The sequence below is a fragment of the Borostomias antarcticus genome (assembly GCF_949987555.1).
Source record: "Borostomias antarcticus genome assembly, chromosome: 16".
NCBI lineage: Eukaryota > Metazoa > Chordata > Actinopteri > Stomiiformes > Stomiidae > Borostomias > Borostomias antarcticus.
The window spans coordinates 17,297,708-17,319,276 of NC_140249.1; the positions used below are offsets into that span (position 1 = coordinate 17,297,708).

The 21,569-nt window shown below is 44.0% G+C and overlaps 1 protein-coding gene across 1 annotated transcript; it reads right to left on the reverse strand.

Moving 5' to 3' along the window:
• Positions 1-4,594: 4,594 nt before the first annotated feature.
• amfra (autocrine motility factor receptor a) lies at positions 4,595-21,558 on the reverse strand. Its single transcript, XM_084450613.1, has 13 exons — positions 20,911-21,558; positions 20,691-20,783; positions 19,317-19,481; positions 18,392-18,544; positions 18,178-18,218; positions 15,366-15,498; positions 15,027-15,160; positions 14,817-14,927; positions 14,384-14,580; positions 13,995-14,098; positions 12,271-12,405; positions 11,213-11,400; positions 4,595-7,961 (listed from the first exon to the last, which is right to left on the reverse strand). The coding sequence occupies exons 1-13, from the start codon at positions 21,160-21,162 to the stop codon at positions 7,802-7,804; spliced, it is 1,866 nt and encodes a 621-aa protein (XP_084306739.1). The 5' UTR covers positions 21,163-21,558; the 3' UTR covers positions 4,595-7,801.
• Positions 21,559-21,569: the final 11 nt, after the last annotated feature.

Genomic DNA, 21,569 nt, shown 5'->3' on the forward strand with positions numbered 1-21,569 from the left:
ATCTATTGATTTTTTTCCCCCCGTATACGCCAGCAGCCACAGTTAATTTACATCGCCGATGTACATCAGCCACATGCGGTTCATCGAGCCTAAGAAAGTTCACAGAATGCATTACTACGCAAATGTTGCTGTTTAGTAACCTACAGGGGAGTGCCTGTGGAGAAAACGGCATTATTTTGAAGGGGGTGAAATTCCTCTTGATTTCTTTATTCTCGTACAAGATTACATATTCATGAGATGTGGTTATTATCCCAGGACTCGTGGTGGGAATCGCGGCTGGGAGACGCGCTCTTGACCGCAGTCTTCTTCGGGAGGTATCGCGCGCTAAATTATGGATTCGGAATTCCACCGCCACCTGACAAGTGAGGCCCACACAGCGAGGGGAGTCGGAGGCCGGAGGACGTTTAGCCCCAGGCCGCCACTTCTCTCTCTGCTGCTCTATCCTCACCAAAAGCATCAGAAGGAGGGTTTAATAGAGCATTGTGGGGTGTCGTCCAAGATGAATGGGATTTTCGAAAAATGCCCCCCAAAAAGTCTGTGTTTAGCAGACTCGCAATAGTATCTTACGCTTTGTTCTAAAAGTAAAAAAAAAAATATATAAAATAACATTATTAAAAGTTAGTTTTGTGAATGAAGCCCTTTTGCCCCTTGTTGCTTCTGATGTTGATGTTGCAATATGCTCTTTTTGAAACTGGACGTTATTTCCCGAGCCAAATAAGGTACAGTCCGGCTATGACGGGCAGAAATGCTGGAATAACAAGACAGGCCACCAGTAGGGATGAGTTATTGTAGAAGGAAACTATGGCTCAGTGAAACAATCTGATATCAGGTGGTTTTAATTAGCCTAGTTTTTACAGTGTATAAAATGACTGCAGCTTTAACTGATGATATCTTCAGTTTAGTAGACCAACCAAGACAGTGATCCAATGTGACCCAGGGCCCAGATGGTGCTGTCACACAAAACTGTAGAACATAAACCGACTATTCTTAACGTGGGCTTGCCACTCATAAATTAAGCATCGAAATAAGACTATACATTGGCATTCAATAGCCTATAACATTTACAGAAACAGCATTTGATGATAATTTCAGAGCATTCAGCAGCCTATCTTCCTCTTCGACTAATGTCTAAGTCTGGATAGTAGCTGTATCACAAGAGCTCTTGTCTGCACTCACCTCGACTTTGGCCTGCAGGGCGGAAGGAGGGAAGGGGAGAGATGATGAGCATGTGTAGCCTACATTGAGAAACAAAAAAAGACCTCCGGGATGGACATAGCTGCTGGCTACTGAAAAGCCACTCTGGGCTGTTCCAACTCCAGGCACACACACACACACACACACACACACACACACACACACACACACACACACACACACACACACACACACACACACACACATACATGGAAAACTCCTCACAGGGCCATCCATTTAATTGTGCATTCGAACTAAATCTGCAGCAGGCTAACGGTCAAAAAGACTGCTGGCAACTCTGAAACCCTCTCCAACCTCTCTGCAACGACAAGAAAAACAACACTCCCTATGACACCCCCAGAGTCCCTCACAGCTAGGTGTCTCCAGCAGCAACACGCCCCAATCTTCCCACCAGGCACAGTTGTCACGTGACGCTAGTGTTGCTAGTACTGCCGCTGTTCCTGGAAGCTCCCCTAGAATCCGGCAGAACCAATTAAAACTCAATTCAGCAACTCAAAGTCGTGCCGGGAGAGTGGCAGCATGGTCAGCAAGATAAGCGCGCGCACCTCAGCAGCGTCACCACAGTAGCCTACTCTACTGCCCGGCGTCCCACGTTAGACCCTCCCTTATCTCCGACACCAATGGCAACAGGCAATTCGTGAGAGGTTAGAAGCTAATTAGCTAATGCACTGTAGTGTTATGGTTTTCGCTATCTGGCAACACGTTTCATATCATGTTTGTGTTGCCCCAGGGGTATTTGCTGGATAGCTTCCCTCTGTCAGTGCAAACATTGGGTAGTTACGGAGTAAATGAGCTAGGTGCACATCAGTTTATATAAATATTAATATAGCATAGTGGGATGATGATAGGCCTACAGCTGGTGAGGTCACATAGCAACATCACCCCGTTAATTTGATCAAGCTGTTGACTGTTTGCCTTTCTCCAGATTCCTATTGAGTCTGAAAATGAGAAAACATTTTTTTTCTCAAATGTCATTTTCGCTCTTGTCGTGAATTCATCAGAACAACGCCGCCTGAGACTGAGAGGCCTATTTCTCTCTCTCTCTCTCTCTCTCTCTCTCTCTCTCTCAGCCTCTCTTTTCTATCCCACCGTTTATCTCCTCTTGCTCTCTCTTTCTCCCCAGCCCCCCCCCCCCCACCCTTTCTCTCTCTTTCATCCAAAGGGTCTTGATTCCGGTCTTGGTGCGGCGGGGCCACAGGGATCTTCCAGGTCATCCCAGTCGAGGTGAATAGCCTGTCCTGCCTGTGGTCGGTCTTTTCAGAAAGACCATGTCAGCAGCACATCTGTACTCCCATGGCCTCATATCGTGTAATCAATACAGCGGGCTACAGAAGGTCTGGGGAAGAGTGAGAGGTCAGGAGCTGTAGCTGCGCCAGATCTCCATGACCCTGCTTGGCTATGTTTAAACGTTCAACTAAATGTATCTTCTCCCAGCTCCGCTGGTGCATAGAGAGTGAGAGCCGGAGGGCGATTTGGAACTGAGCGACTGTCCCTGGCTGCATTCTCTTTCTTTGCCCTTTGCGTCTGTATGTAGGCTACTCCTTCATATCCACTGGACTGGGGTGAGCGTGGGATAGAGATTTCATCACATTCCTTTCAATAGATCTCCCCTTGGACAGCAAGGCAGGGACATGAACAAGTCACTCTCACGGCAAGATGGAGAGAATGGGGACATGTCCAGTGAATGCAGATCAGTGTGTTAATGTACTGTAGTGTGCTACTACTGCCCCCTAGTGCCAGATGATGAGAAGTGACAGGGAGTGATCAGTACAGTAGTGATGTTACTTATGAGACCGAAGTTCCGAGGCGTTTGTCGAGCACGTAAGGCTATGAAACCCCGTATCGAGACTCGCTTCGTTGTTGTTTTTTTTAAAGCATGTGATAGATGACAAACAAGGCCTCGGTCACGTAATGGGCTCTTTGCACCAGCTCCACTACTTCCAGAAAGGAAGAGGGCATCTTTATTTCCTGTCCTATACTATTGGATTAAGTGATTTATCAGGTGTGCGGCACACCCAGCGCACACCTGATAAATCACTTAATCCAATAGTATAGGACAGGAAATAAAGATGCCCTCTTCCTTTCTGGAAGTAGTGGAGCTGGTGCACAGACCCTATCGGTTTGGTTTGAGATTCGAGTGGTCGATGAAAGGAAGCGAAACCCGCCTTACTTTGTAGGTTGTAGTTGTTGGTTGGTTGTTGCATCGAGTTGAAAGTGTAGGCCTATAGAAGAAGTGTTCAGGATAGTTTTGCAGGAGTTTGTTGGAGGAGTAGGAGTTCAGGAGTATTAGTCACTGTCACTGCCCAGTTATACAATCACTCAGTCCCCAGTTTCACTGCCCATATACTGAAGCACATTCACTGCCACTGCCCAGTTACCGAAGCACATTTAGCGTACTGCCCAACTGCATTCCTCACAATGTTGTCCCTCTTCATTTAATTCTTCCTGTTCTGCATGTTTAGTCAACATGGTCACTCAAATAGATTTAGGCTATTAGGCTATTTGCCAGTTTTCATATGTTGACCAATAGGCCCATATTATAACATGTCATTGTCATCTACTTTAGTAAGAAATCATTACAACAACAGACATAGATTAATGATGATTATTACTATGGGTTATGAGTAGCCTATATCATACAGTGAATTTACAACCATACTCATTGTTTAGTGCTATTGTTTAGGGTAGATGAAGATTATTCTAGGACTAAGGGAAGATGGTTTGATCTCAAATACAGGTGGTACGGGTGTAGCAATTTATGAAGTTGTCAATCAAAATCAGTTATATCAGTAATGTTTCAGCGCTCCAGCTGGTTCGCAGTGATACTGGCTGCTCTAAATGATCTTCGCCAGCAGGTGTCGGTAGCGTACAAAGCATTTAATGAGGCTTCGAGTAATGAATCTTTTGTGCGATACATGTGCCTAGATGCTGTTTCAGAAAGCCTCGTTTCGCAGTAGGCCTTTAGAGTACCACGCGGCATCTGTTTCCTTCATCCTTCATCGGGATTGTTTCTAATCTAACATGATTGGAAAGGTGCACGCGGGGTTGTCTACACAGCTGTTACCAATCCAATCCTATTACCGCAGTGATTTTCCAATGAAGCGAGGACAATTCGTCAGTCAACCCGGGCCAATCTGTGAGGTTTCTGGTAGGCAGGTTAGGTTTGGTTTATTGATCCCTCTGGGGAAATTGCACAATTACAGAAGCTTGCCACAAAACCAGATCCATTGTCATTGAGGTGATAGTGTTGTATCTAAGTCAGGCTTGTGAAATCCCACATGATTGCATCTTCACAGCCTACAGCTTTGAAGGTATATTCAGAATCAAGACATGGACAGCAATTGGAATTTGAAACGTCTGAATTTTATTTGTATACAGGGTTCTTTTATATCTATTATACAGTCATTAGAAAATTATTTACAAAATCACAATTCTTGAATTGTTATGCACAGTGTACAAAATGCATTCTAATAATTTACTCACTTTTGATTTGCAGTAGTATGTTACAAACCGATATGCACTCACCTCTTCCAGGTGACAGTCCCATCGATAAAGTGTCATTTTTAGATGGACAAATACTGTTTCAAGGTGCGAATGTGCAACCAAAACACACACACACAAACAATGGCATAGCCAGGTCTGCCAAAGACCTTTTCTGACCTTTAGAAATACTTCGCTTGAGCATTATGTGCCTATCTGCCTTATCTGTCGTTGGGAAAACAAGGAAGCTAAGCAGAACACACAAACTGTCATTGTGATGCTGCTTACATCTGTGATCCAGGTTCATATAGGGAAAGTGATTTACAACATAAAAAGACAAAATACAGCATGTTCAAAGCAAAATACCGATAGATAGGCCTAACTGTCCTAATTAGAGTTAAATATCTGAAGGCTTTCTAGTAGTCATTGTCAATGACCCAGTTGCAGTAGCCTGCAGTCCTACTAGCAAATATCACCTTCATGTAGTACACAGATTAAGAATCTACAGACTTCAAATAACTCATAAATACTTGGACTGCAACATACACTGGACTGTAAGTTGTAGCTCCCATAACCCAACAGGCAAATTCTCTATAAACTGGCAACTGCCATGGTAACATTGAGAGGACCTAAGAATGTCTGAGACTGTGGTAATCTTTAAGCGAGATCTTAAAACATATCTTTTTAACATTGCTTTTACCACATAGCTTTATTTGTTTTAATATCTTTGTGTTCTTAATTTGTACCCAGTTTTTCTTCTATTTTACATTAACATTTAATAATTTATTCTTTTGTTTCTTTTAAATCTGTTCTCACTGTGTTTACAGTACATGATTTATGTATGGTGCTATAGAAATAAAATGCCATTGACATTCAGAACATTTCAGTTGAGAGAGTGAATGTCTACTATATCATCTTCACAATGAGCTGTATTATTGCTTTCTTTAGAAATTTCCAAAGATTTCTTGATCTGCCCCCAATCCTGCAGAACTAAACTGTGAATGTACGTATATATATAATAAAACTCTTTATTACTCGTCATCTTAAAACATGCATTGTGAAGACTGCTCCAGATACAGGCTGCCTGTCTGCATGTTTATCATCAACACTAAAAGCAGAGAAGAAGACAGTAATAGAAAATACTGTGTTGGCAAAATTTACACAAATGAGCATCGACTTATCTTTCAAATTACCATTTGTCAGGGCGGCCCAGCAAATCACCGGTAGCCACCCAGCTCCCAGCCATAGTAGTCACTGCCTGCACAGATGTCTCAGCGTTAGCAGACATCCCACCCACCCGGACTACAGCCTGTTCTCCCACTGCCCTCTGGGGGCGCTACAGGAGCTTCAGAGCTCACGCTACCAGAAACGGCTTCTACCCCAAAGCTGTTACCCATCTGAGCCTGGCTACCTGCTGCCACACATATGCACTCTCTCCTCCATGTTCTCTTACCTTCCAACACACCTTGATCCCTCCCTACTGACCTCTGACCTTTAATGACTTTCTGCACTTTAACAACTTTTTGCGCTTTTTTGCCATGTTTACAATGCCATTTGAACAGCTCTATTACAAATACCTCACATGTATACTACCTCATAGGGCTGCTCGATTAATCGGATTTTAATCTAGATTAAGATTTGGGCTGTCAACGATCATTTAAACAAAATAATCGCCATAAAACGATTTTGCACAAATCAAGTGCACCCTACACTGCAGAGCTATACTGTGCTTGACCTCAAGGTCAAGGTTCACTATTTGTCTCCCATGGGAGAAATGTATCTAATCCAAAGAACAGCCACTCTAATCCAAAGAAAAGCCACTGTCAACATTTAATAAATTAATTGTTATCAAAGTAAATGTATAATTTGATATGTTAAGAAAATGTTAAAACTTTTGATTAAAAAAAAAATTCAATGAATAATCGTGTTAAATAATCGGGATCTCAATATCAATCAAAATAATCGTGATTATGATTTTTGCCATAACCGAGCAGCCCTACTACCTCATTTGATGCAAGTTTGTAAATGTTGATATTACTGTGTTTTTATCTGGACTTATTTTATGCTATGACCCTATGAGCCCCTCCAGCACCATTTGGTGAAGTCACAGCCCTCTTTTCATTTATATGTGTGCCTGCACATTGTGTTCATGACGGTAAAATTGAATTTAACTGAAAATAAAAATTGAAGACAAAGCAAAACATCCTCTGGATCTCTTTTGTAAAAAAAAAACAAACATAGATGATACATTTGACAGACACAGTTTGTAAAACTCTTACTCTAACTATCAGGGACCTTCTTTCCACTGTATTGCAAATTAAAGAGGAAGAAAAACCTGTTTTATATTTCCAAGCAATATGGAAGAGGGGCACTGGAAAACAGATACATGCAACTTAAGTGAAAAAGGTGAGCAGATCCAAACCATTCCATTAAATCATTCCATTCTTCCAGTAAACACATTCCAGAACCAGTCCAAACTAAAGCAAATGTCCCTGGCCAAATTCAAATACTATCTGTAACCATAAGTAAAGCTGGTGTGTGTGTGTGTGTGTGTGTGTGTGTGTGTGTGTGTGTGTGTGTGTGAGAGAGAAATACAGCTTCTGACTCAAACGTTTGCGTTCCTCAGGGGTGAGTCGTGAGCTGTAGCACACCTGAACCAATGAAAACCATGATGCCTATTTTGGTCTGAGCAGAGCAACAAGCTTCAAGACCTGAATTCAATCGACCAGCTTTAGAACACTGCTTGTCACCAAATTCAATAAAGAACTTGAATTAATGAAATGAATTAAGCCTAGACATAGCAGACAAATTGAGAAAAGGCGTTGATTGAATCCAGGCCAGTGTCTGTATTGACTCTGTGCATTGCTAGGGCAAGACTGACAAAATGTTGATATCCCAAATATCTATTTCCTGTCATGCGCACGTCCCTTCTGCACAGATTAATCCAGTGGATACTAACTTCATCAAGTGGGCAAATTCAGCCCTCGAGAGAGACTGTTGTGTGTGTGTGTAGGGGGTAGGGCGCAGCAGGTAGTACATGGACACTAGAGGCGTAGTGTATAGCCCAGTAGCCGACTCACGCTGGTTCCCAGTCTGTCCGGGCCGGTCAGGCGTCCGGCCGGCTCTGCAGACGGCGCTCGGTGGCCGCCAGCACCCTGCGCCGCAGCGTCATGGTGTCCGAGGAGGGGGAGGGGTGTCGGTCGCGCGCGTCCTCTGCCACGTTGGCGGCAGAAGCAGCGTCCTCAGGGCTTCTGCTCAGATACCTCCTGGGGAAGGGGGGTAGAGCAGGCAGAACAGCTTTTTTTGTGACTTATTCTTTATTGCTTTTAAACAATGTAAAATACACAGAAGATACATAAAACATGTCAGTGGGATACCCTGCAGTGTAAATCAACTTAATTCAGTCTTTTTCCATCGAGTGAGTTAGTGTCTCTGTGTTAGGTTATATAGGTAGTCCATTTGTCCCATTTCTCATTAAATTCCGATTGTCGGAATTGACAGTCTCAGAACGTGTGAGTCTTTCCATATCGAAAATCTCTTCAACAATGACCCTCCAGTTGTTTATGGTAGGGGGATCCACATTGCACCATTTCCTGGTGATTTGCCTTTTTTGACGCCGCTAATAGGACCTTGAGCAGATATCAGTCTTCCCTATGAACCTTGTCACTTGTCAGGTTGCCTAGATATAGCACCTCACATGTCTTAGGTAAGTCATATCTCAATATTGTTTTCAATTCTACCCATACTGTACATCATTCCAATATATTCTCAACTTCTTACATTCCCAAAAGATATGAGTGTGATCTACGTTTTCATCTCCACACAGCCTCCGGCATTTCTGTTGTGTTGATGTAAATTTACTTTTTGTCTTGGGAGTAATGAAAAATCTGACTATGTTTTTCCAACACAATTCTTTCTACATCCTGGAGCTGGTAGTGGTTTGTTGTATGTTACATATATTCTCCTAGTCTTCTTCAGTTAGTTTCATTTTGCTTTCTTTTTCCCATCAATCTCTAATATACAATGTAGATATACCTCTGCTCGACACTAATCATTGCTACAGTACTGATATCTCTCTACCTGTGTTGTTCTTGTAGGTCTTACACACAGCCCCAATCACTAAGTTTGATTCTTGCGGGATATCTGGTATTATTTCTTTCTCAAAGAAGTCTCTGACCTGTATATATCTAAACAAATCTCGATCCTCCAAGTCACATTCATCCTTCAGTTCTTGAAACCCTTTAATTTTACACTGGTCAATTATCTTGCTTATTGCTGTAAGACCTTTTTTGGCCCATTGCTCAAATCTATCATCGAGAATCCCAGGTTTAAATTTAGGGTTATATATGCCAGCCAGCTTAGAACTTTGACCTCCTCCTCCAACTTGTATTTTTTTAATACTGTAAACCAGATCCCTAGAGTAAATTTAGTGATCAGGTCAAGCATGTTGTTGTTTGCCTTATCCATATTTGCAATCATACTTTGAATATGTTCTCCCTCTGTTTTCAACTCAATATCTTTCCATCTTACAATTCGTATTGCACCAATATAACACAGGTCGGAGCTGTGCAGCATAATAGTATTCTAGAAGGTTCGGTAAAGCCAACCCGCCTTTGACTTTGGGAAGTTGAAGAGTTGTGTACTTTATTCTCGGCTTCTTCCCTCCCCAAATAAATCTTGAAATCTTCTTATCCCATTCCTCAAACTGCAGCTGTGGAATTTCTATTGGCAGAGATTGAAACACAGAATTCTCGGTAACAGATTAATCTTAATGATTTCTATCCTAGAGCTGATGTCTAATGTCAGCACCGACCATCTAACCATAACTTTTTGAATTTCTTTATTTAAAGCTCTATAATTTGCTTCATACAATTTTGATAAACTATTAGTAATATTCACTCCTAAATATTTTCTTGCTTTCGCGTTCCATCTGAGGTCATATGTTTGTCGGATAGCTTGAAAGGGGATATAATTTACGGGTAGTACCTGTGTTTTTGATACATTATTTATATCCTGACAAGTAGTTAAAGGATTCTAGCAACATCATGAGTACAGGAAGGCCAGTGTTTGGTTTTCTTAAATAAACCAGAACATCATCTGCAAATAACCCAATCTTATGTTCTGCACCTTTCACCTTGACCCCTTCTGTACCCTCATCTTGTCGGACTGCTTGAGCAAAGGATTCTATGAAAAGTGCGAAGAGGGTCAGCGAAAGACAGCACCCTTGTCTTGTAGACCTTTCTAGTTTGAACCAATTTGTAAGGTTGCCGTTTATCTTTATTCTTGCCCTTTGGTCTTGATGGAGCGTTTTGATGCAATTCACTGAATGGCGTTTGGTACCTGATTCTTTTTCAATACTTTTTTTTGGTGTATGCCTTTCTCTTCTGCACCACCTCAGTAGCATAGTCATTGTCAAAGAACAGTGGTTTGCCGTCGAGTTTAATCAGTTTCTGCCAAGAGTTCTTTAACACCATCTCCTTGGTGTCAAACTGGAGGAAGTTAACAATAATGGAACACAGTGTTTCCACAGGTGGGGGTTTCCTAGCTGCCGCTCTGTGTGCCCGCTGAATCATCAAGGTGGTCCCCTCTGGCTATCTCTCTCCGGAGTAAGTCCTCAATGAAACGGGGGACAGAGTCGCCCTCCACTCCCTCCGGGACTCAGAATATCTGCACATTGTTTCGCCTTGAGCAACCTTCCAAGTCGGTTAACTTATCTTTTAGTTCCATCTGCTCTTGGAGTGTAGACAATAGGGCTTCTTTGGCAACCATGTTCCATGACTCGAGCTCATCAATGCGTGTTTCAGCCTCATGGATACTTTTCTTCTGGTTCTGTAGTTCGTCGTTGTTTGACTTGAATTTGTTAAACTTTCCTGTCTGAAGTTAGTATTGAGTTCTTCTTTCAGGGCTGTTGGGTTGTTTTTCATGTCTTGTCTAAGCTCTCGGATCTCCTTGGTAATATCGGTGAGACCTCTCCATACAGTTTGCGCCTCTGCCTGAGCACCTGCCTCATCGGCGCCATTTTCGTCTCCGTCAGGGTCGTTTTCCATGTCGATTTTGGGCATTTCCTCTTGTTTTCCTTTGTCCCTTCGACTTCTCCGGTTTCCACCTTTAATCCCTCGTTAAACGTAGCTATTGAATTAATTTTAGCATTCGTCGGGAGTTTAGTTTTTTTTTTCCTTGGCTGGTAAGAGCTCTAACTTATGCTGCCATCTCTCTCAGCGCTTAACCGGAAGTCAGCAGAGCAGCTTTTAGTTTTTGGGTACTAATTAGAATGTGCTAATAGGGTCAGCACCCATAGCCTCATCATCATCATCGTTAGGGCTAATTAGCTGGAACTCCAATTAGAGAGCACAATTAGCGGCGGGGCTGAGAGATACGTGAAGCAGAACGGAGTAAGGGTGCGCACCGATGGGGAACGAACAGGGAAAGATAACACTCCAGGCCAGCGATTCGAGAGACAGAGAGAGAACAGAAGCACAGCGCCAAGATTAGCGTTACGAGCGCCCGGCTGAGGTACCTGCGCGCGCGGAGCAGAAGCTCCTCCCTCCTCTGCAGCAGCATCTTCTGTCTCTCCTCGGCCGACTTGGAGAAGCGGCTGCCCCGGACCTCGAAGTCCTCCGGCCCCGCAGCCTCGGAACTCCTGGCGGCAGCGGCGTCATCGGGGTCCGCGCTGCTGTTGACGGGCGGGGCCTCAGGCGGGGCAGGCTGGGGTGGGAGAGAGGAACGGCGGATGTTTAAGGGCTCCTTCCAGACGTCACGTCAGCTCCGAGTAAGAACTTGCATGTCCACATACACACAGACCGCGGGCGCTCCGACCACCCATACTGTACACACACTTTTACACATGACGTTACAGTCACTTAGCAGACGCTTTTATCCAAAGCGACTTACAATAACTGAATTTAAAGTCCCCATCCTTCGGCTGACAATTAAAGGAGTAGTAAAGGGAAAATCATGTTTAGCCCTGTTTTAACATAGGTAGTCAGTGTACTACTAGTCGAAGGAACTCACATATGCATCTCCTTTCAAAACAAGTGACTAAGAGCATAATCTAGTGCTAAAGCCAAAGTGTAAGAGTAGCAAAATATAAATACAATAGGTGCTTAAGAGGTAGGATCCTGGTAGTACTTCTTGAAGAGGTGAGTTTTGAGCCTGCAGTGAAAGATGGGCAGCAACTCTGCTGTCCTGACATTGGTGGGCAGTTAATTCCATCACTGCGGGGCCAGGACAGAGAATAACCCTGACCATGACAAATCTGGCGATCGACCGCAGGGGCCTCAGAGTGACAGGGCAACCAATCACCCCTAGGTAGCAGAGCGTAGCGGTCGGGAGGGGGTGTAGGGTTTGACCATGACCTGGAGGTAGGAGGGAACCGTTTCTTTCATTGCCCTGTAGGCTAGCACCATCTTTCTTCTTCTTCGTTTCTTTCATTGCCCTGTAGGCTAGCACCAGAGTTTTAAAGTGGATGCAAACGGCTACAGGGAGCCGGGATAGAGAACGGAACACACGCATACACACACACAAACACACATATCACCTCCTGCATTTTTCATGGTGAACAAGTGCAAGACTGACCTGTGTGGGGAAGGGCACCTGGATGCGTCCTTCCAGGATGTTGTCGGTGGTGACCTCCACAGAGTGGGTCAGCTGCAGGTCCCGCAGCACCAGGGGGTAGGGCACCTGGGGGAACATCTCCTGGACCTGGTGAGCCTGGGGACGGGGGGGAGGGAGAGAGGAAACACCACACGCACTCCAAGTCGTCAGCTGACCTCCATCTGACCTGAACCATGAAAGCTCCTGGCTCCATTTTAAAATGATGGCCTCCTAATCTGCTTTCCTACATTGTCCTGGATTGACTGTAAACACCACCCCAAAACTTCTCAACTGTATATAACAGATAGAAATACTTGGACAGCTCAAAACGTTCTTCAATTCAACCAGGCAGACATCTCATCTCATCTCATCATCAGAGCCAAAGACCAGAGAGAGAATCTGGCTGCACATTTTAATTCATAGTCAAGACAAAAACCAGGTGAAAACCCCGGGTTACAGTATCTACAGTGTCTGTCTGTCTGTCTGTCAAATAATGTAATTTTAGATCCTGATCTTACATTAAGAAAACGACCACACATTAAGAATATGAGCAAAGCTGCTTTTTACCACATGAGGAATACAGCCAAGCTGCACCCATTTATTTCTTTAGCGGACACTGAGAAAGCTGTTCCACGCTTTTATCACCAGCAGACTTGGTTACTGGAATGCTCTCCTGTCTGGCCAACCCAAAAAAGCAACTGAACAGCTGCAAAAACATAGAGAATACATCAGCACGAGTCTTTGCACTGGCTACCTGTGAGCTTCAGAATGTATTCTTTTATTCGTTTTGAAATCAATTCAGACTATGCACCACAATATATGTCAGACATGCTTTTGAGGTTTGGGTCCTGTAGAGTCTTGCAGTCCTCCAGGCCTTTCAACGAAACCAAGGTTCAGGACAGCTTTTAGATTTTATGCCTTGAGAGCTTGCGGGGGCTGAAACTGTGGAGATTTTTTTTTAAAGCTATTAAAACACACCTTTTCAGTCTTGCTTTTGGATGCTCATAGTGTGTGAGGGCATATTCACATATGTTAGTGCGCACCATTGATGCAAGCAAAAGTGATACATTGTTTTCATATGCTGTTTGCTTTCACACAGCACTTTCTTTACTCTGGTCCAAATGCAGCACCACAAGTCACATGAAAAGGCTCAGTGCTGTCATTGGTCAACATCTTTCTGGGGGCGGGTGCAAGAGTGTCATGAAAAACTTTTTAGGTGAAACATGTGGCGTGCACAAGGTAGTTGCGTCGGAGGTTGCGCGTTTTCACACCATAACTGGTGCGCACACCCCTTCTGGAGGGTCTCGATGCGGCTGTTTTGGTGCGCACCTGAGTGCGATTGCTGTTTTCACACAGGCCTAAACGAAGCGCTCTAGGGCCCAAAGCTCATTTGGTGCGCACTAACTAGTGTCTGTGTGAATACACCCTTAGTCTCTTCTACGCTTAGTTTCGTTTCTCATTATGCTCACTATTTTATTGATGTATTTTATTTATGTCTTGTGGCCTTTTACTTTCTGTCTTATTTATTCCATTTTTATTTTGTTGTGAAGCACATTGTGTTGCATTCATGTCTGAAATGTGCTATACAAATCAAGCTTGATTGATTGATTGACTGACTTAACTGGAGAAGTGAAACTTGTTAAGCCTCTGAGATGGATGAGATAAGGTGAATATAATGGGGATGGGGGGGGGGGGGGGGTACTGACCATGGCGTTGAGCTGGGAGTTGTTGGCCTGCACAATGCCCAGGATGTTGGTGGTATGCATGACTTCCACTGAGAAGCTAGGCAGCCAGCTGGCAATACGAGAACCTATGAAGGAAATGGCAAAGGTCAAAAACAAGGAAGAACTCTGTCACACCATAACCACTGAGGTCAGGTCCAGCTTACTCCAAAGTTTACTCCAAAACTAACTCTCAGTGAAACAACCGAAGTGGCAGTAACATCTACCTCAGCAGTCTATTCATACTGTATTACTCAAGACTAACTTCATGCCAGATTACTAGCTTTTGCTAGCGTTGGATGTTGCCTTGATAGCACCCTGCAGTGTCTCGGAGTACCTCGGGGCTAAATACCGGATGATATACTGGTCCTCACCGTCGAAGTGGAAGAAGTGGTTGTGCTGGTTGAGCGGCGGCCGTGCCTCGGTGCCGGGGCCTGGCCCTAGGGCGTCGTCCAGGAGGGGCTCCCTCTGCCTCCTCTCCTCCCCCTCCCCAGCCCCCTCCAGAATGTTCAGGGACATGCGGCAGGTGGGGCACGAGGTGTCCTGCTCCAGCCAGGAACGCAGGCACGAGCTGGGACACGAAACAAACAGCCCGGGTTGGTCGAACACTTACTGTAACATTGCTAAACGGACCTCATATCATTCCATGTCCAGTCCACGCTTATTACCAGGAAATAGGTCAGTACTATTTAGTCAGTGCTGTTTAGCCTCAACTTGAACAACCATTGCTGTATAACAAGAGACAGCCTCTGTGTTTGCTGAAATGTGCACTTCGTTGTGGTTCAAAGACGCGAGTCCGCTGCTCACTTGTGGAAGACGTGCCCACAGGGCAGCTTGCGGGCTGTTGCCATGGAGTCCCAGCAGATGGCACAGTCGTCGTTGTTGGCTGCCAGGTCATCTGGGGTTGCCACGGCGAACCTGGAGCCCCGTCAGAGCAACACAGCCTCAGTCAGAACACGACGGCGAAGAAAGCAAACGTATGTATGAAATATAAAACATGCTTGTTGAGAGACCAACCTGGCCTCCATGTTGTCAATGACTCGGAGGTAGTTCTTGTGGCGTCGGATTCTCTTCTGCACCTCGTGGAAGAGGTAGCGCAGCTGCATGAAGACCACCAGGCTGGCCATGGACAGCCAGATGTTCCCAAAGAGCTGAGAGATGGAGGAGAGGAGAGAAAGACATAGCAAAGAGTTGGGGGGGTGTAGAGCAAAGGGTTTGTGATGCCTCCACTGAGCGAAGAAAGGAGGAATGGTCTAGCATACTGAGGATATTGGTCGCGGCTCAAATCTGAGTTGGGACGCGCTGCTCTCGTTTGCTTATTTCGTGTGACAGCGGATAACCAGACTTTGAACTCACCAGCATGTGGATGTGGTGTATGAGGTCCAGGCCCAGCAGAGACAGCTCCATGCAGAAGTCGGTGTAGTAGACATAGGAGCCCTTGCTCTCCCAGTTGCCCTCGTGGTTCAAATCCCACAGGTGGATGGAGTACCTAGAGGGGGAGGGGTCATGAAGGTCATCTGTGTACCTTGATCCTTTTCAGGTCTATGTATTGATAATGGCTCATACTATACATACAGTCTCCCCCCAAGCCGCGCCAGGCTATTGTTGCAATTCAATTCGATTGCTTGGCACGTTGGATACATTGGATAGCTTATAATCGGTCATATTGTCCTGTAAATACTCTTTTAAATATGTGTTAATGCTATTGAAATAGCCAAATGTCTTCAATAGTTTATATGGAGCGAATACCTTTAATAGTTTATAGGGATGCGTTAATGCATTCCAACGTTGCATTAAGCCATTCCAACATTGGAACATGTGATTTCACATGCTGTTTCTCTAATAGAAAGAGAGCAGGTGATCAGGGTTGTCATGCAAGGTTAGTGGTTATCGGTGGATATGTGCTATTCAAGAGCAAAAAGTGCTTTTTATACCAAAGGTGGGGGGCTACGACTGTAGCCACCTCGGAGAAAAGGCTTTCATCTTTCTAATCATCTTTCGAAAAATGTCTTCTCTTTGGTGAGTATAGAAATAATATGCAAACTATGGCACAGTGAATGGTCCCTGGCAGCCCCAAATAGTATACCGACCTGGACCAGGAATAGTTAAACCCCATCAACAACAAATATGACCAGACTAAAGATAGCCTACCACATCAGTCCTCATAATGTAAAAGCAGTCAATGACACAGAGATAGCCCTATGTACAAAGCAAGACTCATGGTCCACTTTCCATATGACTAAATGGATGAAGAATGAATATAGGACATTCTATGATTTCAGGGAACCGTAATTTGTGAGTTTTGGCGAGTAGTGGTACAATGACTAGGCTACCTACATTAAATGCAATTATAAAAGTTGCTTCGGATAAAGGCGTCTGCTAAATGACTAATGTAAATGACTGACTGTTATGTCCCTATATTGTTTCATCCGCAACAAGTCACAACATGGAACAATCTTTCTATTATTATTAAGCATTTTGGCAATCTAGGCGTAGGCTATTCAAGGGAGATGACTGTGTAATAAGGCTGTGCGTAATCGTGCCTGTGGGTGGTTGGTGCTCTTTGGAATTATATCACCATTATTTCATTTATTTCCCTGTCCCATCATCAAGTTTCATTCTACTTCTCCTTTAGAACACGTTTTGGGTTCTGGGTCGGCTAAGTACAGATGCTGGAAATTTACTTCCCTTGCTAGAGGCAAAAAAAACAATCAAAATTATTATTATTCTATTTTACATAAATACTATTAGTTGTTTATAGTGTGATGCAAATGTGTGTTTGTTTGAATAGCCTATGGATATTCCCGTTTTACTCTGTGAAAACCCCTGATATTGTATCATATGGTATTGCTGTGTTCATTGCACCGAGTTGGCCTAGGCTATGCTGATAATTTGCCGACACAACAAACACTGGGAATAGCCTAAACTATCTAATACTGGACAAAGATAACCGTTGTTTTTACATTACGTATTTACAGGGAAATTTTGAATGAGAAAATCATTGGACTGTGCAGCTACAATGACACCATGACGCATACAGGCTATTTCGATCTTATACAAATATGTATTCAAAACAGCTACATTTCCTAGCTGCAAATTATATCCTGGACATTTTTCACCCTCATCGTAGTACAGACAGTGCTGGACAAGACTGTCAACGACCTCAGAATCAATGCTGACTCGAAAAAGCTCTCTGTCCTTGTTCTCCTGGACCTGAGTGCAGCGTTTGACACAGTAGATCAGAACATCCTTGTTAGAAGACTTGAGAACTGGGTCGGCCTCTCCAGTCCAGTCATTGACTGGTTCAGGACGTATTTAACTGGCTGAGAGTTTATTGTCGCCCTTGGTGACCACAGCTCAAAAAACGATGACGTGGGGTACAACAAGGATCAATTCTAGGGCCCTTACTTTTCAGTCTGTACATTACTCCTATGCAATGTCATGAGAAAGAACAACATTACTTACAGGTAACATAGCTATGCTGATGACACCCAGCTCTACATTTCTATGACACCCTCGACTATAGCTTAGTTGACTGTTTGATAAGATGTATTGCTGACATAAATGTGTGGATGTCACAGAACCTCCAGTTAACCAGGACAAAACTGAAGTATTGATCATTGGTGAAAAAGGTGAAAAAGAGAGACTATTGGTGCAATTAAAATCAGTCACTGAATACCAAATGCCAGGCCAGAAATGTAGGTGTCATGCTGGACTCTGATCTTATCTTAGAGGCCCATATAAAGAATGTGACAAGGACCTAATTTTATCACCTAAGAAACATTGCCAAGGTGAAACCTTTCCTCTCCCAGACTGATATTGAAAGACTAATACATACTTTTATTACTAGCAGGTTGGATTATTGTAATGCTCTCCTGTATGGCCTACCAAAAAAAGCAATTAGTCAACTCCAAATAATTCAAAATGTTGCAGCACGTCACGTGTTCTTCCAAAGACCAGAGGGAGGGCTCACATCACACCAGCTTTAAAATCACTGCACTGGTTACCTGTCAGTTTTAGAATAGATGGCGCGGGAACGGTCAGCAGCGGGAACAACAGAGTCAAGGTTTAGCCGTGGCGCGGCTTTCACCCTAAACCTACATACACATGTACTGTATGCTACTGCTGGAACATGTTTCTGTGCATAAAACCAAGAGCAAACACCTACCGAATAATGACATGTGCAGTCCTCACAGTAACCAGCATACACTGAAAGGAAAAACATGTTGAGCATGATGAAATAACACAACAAAGAAAGAAAGAGTTTATCTTTAAACCATGCCGGGTATGGGGTTGATAATCAAGGTTGAGGTGTGTTGGGGGCTCTGATCTCTCTTCAGAACGAAGCAGCGCAGACCGTGGGAGCGGGGGGCGTGGCCTACCTCGGCGGCCATGAAGGCCACGGTGTGGAGCCCCTGGCCCTGTCCCAGGACGCCACAGAGCAGAGCCAGGCCCAGACAGGACAGCATCAGGCCCACCAGCAGCGCCAGAACCCTCACATGGCTCCCCATAGGGGTGGTGGGGGAGAAGGACAGCTGCAGAGACACAGACAATCAATATGAGAATACTGTATATATACCTGCAAGCAGCAATAATGGGGGCCAAGCGCAACAATGCATCAAAGGCAACAAGCGAAACATGCCATAGCCACCTTTGAGCTATGTGGCCATGAAAATCAAGTCAATGAAAATACCATAAAAGCGCGATGGGTGGCTTTTCACAAAAACGCTTATATCAACATAAAAATTTAATCTGGCAATTTCGAGTCCAATTAGTAAGTTATAGAGCATTCCACGACCTACCCATACAGACAATATGAACCTCATTTGGCCATGGGGGAGACTACAGCATTCAATTGCATTTTAGCCACTTTTAAGCATTTTAGCTCGTTATAGCGCCATCCTTCAGCTTCATTTTTCTCCAGTGACCGTTAGGCATGCCTCTTCAACAATGTGCAAAGTTTTACAATAGGGTGCCTCGCACTTTCATGCTTGGCCCCTCATGCCTAGTCGAATGCCACCCAAGACCCATACAGCTGAATAATTTCATCACAAATCTGAGCTCCGACTAAACTGTAATTTGGATCGATCACCAAATGTTGGGGTTTTTCATCGCATCAAGATAAGGACATTAAAGTATAGCTAAACATTCCATGACCGCTCTCTAGGTCAAAAAACTGCAAAGGTTTAAACATGTCTAAAATGTTGAGGGATATGCTGGTCCCCCTTTAGTCTTGATCATGGGACCAACAGTAGAATATACATAGCAGTCTTTAGTTTTGATCATGGGACCTACAGTAGAACATACATATTCAAAGCGGTCTTTGCACAGCTGGACCATGAGGTGCAGGAAGACCAGGACGGCGAACCACAGACACCACATGACCACCTCCTCCACCGTCTGCACGTTCAGCACCCCGAAGATGAAGATGAACTTGTAGAAGATGAAGTTCCAGAACTTGTCCGTCAGATGCTGTGAGGACAGAGATTTGGGTTTAAATAGTATGTGTGTGTAATGTATGATATCACACACACACCACAAAATGTTAGGCTTGGACAGGAAATCAATTCAGATGTTTGCATAAACGTCTGTGTCTAAGACAGACAAAGGCTTTTGAAAACAATGGGCCTCATTCACAAACGAAATTAAGAATTTCTTAGGAAGCATTTCTTCTTAAACTCCACTTACACCGTTTCCCAGAGGATTCTGTCATTCACCATTGTTCTCACATGTGGGAACTAAGAATAGAATCTACAAACACGGAAGAGCAGTAGGCTACGGACTATTTGTGCGAAAGACATGTTCATTTAAAGTGATTTGTGACTGTTTACTTCAAATCTACAGTTGTATAACATTATAGGATTGCAATACTATAATATTTGTATAATTTATAATATCTTATAATAATGGTTTTCATTATTTTACAAAACGAGAGTGCCGTCTTTCCAATCTCCGATGGGCCTGGTCCAACTGTGTGCCCTAATATCATCCCATGCATTTTACTAACGCTGCTAAATATGACAGGTGGACTACGGTCTTTAGATTTTCGTTTTGGAATGCTGTGTTGACAGTATATCAGTATTTTATAGCCTACATTTGTGTAGACTGTAGGCTATTGTATTGTGTATTCTATCACTTTGACATTTTGCACTGTTCGGCCTCACTATGTTTATGCACCAAGGCAAATTCCTCGTAGTAGGAAGCCTACTTGGCTAAATTAAAAACTGATTCCGATTGACCATGCTGGATTCGACCTGCAGCCCTCTGACTTGCCAACGCACCTGACACAACCCCACTTAAACCATTATGCTATCGACGGAATTCATTCTGAGAATTGACATCCGCGCACAACCTTGCCCAGATAGCAAGCGGATATGTAATAATTCTGGGCCATATATGGGCCGGAACTAAGCCACAAGGGCCAGATCTGGCCTGTATATGGCCCAGATCCGCTTGCTATCTGGGTGTAGTTGCATATCCTTATATGGGGCTGTTGGGGGGTTTGCCTATGCTAATTCGGGTGTACAGCCACGCGCATTCAATTTGCGAAACCATGGGATTCATCATTATGAGAAGGCAGGTGCGGGAAGATATTGGTGAATGAGGCACATTTTTCTTAACTTGTTTCTTAAGATTTTCAGGGGGTGGTACTGATAACAGCAATTGTAAACTCCAACAAACCTGTTTTTCACTGACACGGAGTGGCCCAAAGACAACGCACTGTATCACTTTTGCAATCAGCATTAGAATGCAGCAGGCTGTATTCACTATCACCTGGGCATGGTAGAACAGGTTTAGTCAAGTCACTTTACCACACACTGAAACATAATCCACGACCATGATGGATTCACAACATCAAATTGAAATATTGCATTATACCCTGCGTGGTCCACACACTCACCCAAACAAAAAGACTGTCAGTGGCCAGGTACCACATGACATCAGCTGCCACATCCCCGTAGCTGAAGAAGTCGTGCTCCCTCTCATCTTCAGAATGGCTCTGGGACTCCACTGCCACGGGGCTGTCCACTCCACCAGACTCTGTGACAGTGGTGTAGGCACTGAGAATGGTCCCAGCCAGCAAGACAACACTCAGGGCTGTGTATGTCTGTAGACTGGGCCAAGGAAATCTCTCCAAGAACAGCAAGGGCATGTCAACTGAGGGTTGGCAAAGGTGTCACAGATGAATATAAAAGATGGACTTCCAGTACAGCAGGAGGAGTCAGACAGCCTCGTCAAATATATCTGCAGTTCCTTCTTGATTTGCTAGGTCAAACCTTTCACTATATCAGGTTGCATTTTCAATAAATGTTCCTCGTTGAACTCGATACTTCCTCTACAGTTCTCCAATGTAACGAATCGTTTCTGGGGCTATAGCTATCTAGTTAATAACTATCCGGTTAATGTTAGCTAGCTAGCATAACAGAGCTAGCCAATTATACATTCAAGACTCCAACACAGGATTGTAGTATGCAAACTGAAAATTATTTAGATGTTGACATATCCTCCATTTAGGTCCTGAACCTCTTGCGAGCTGTGTTGTTGTTCCGTCTTGTTTGT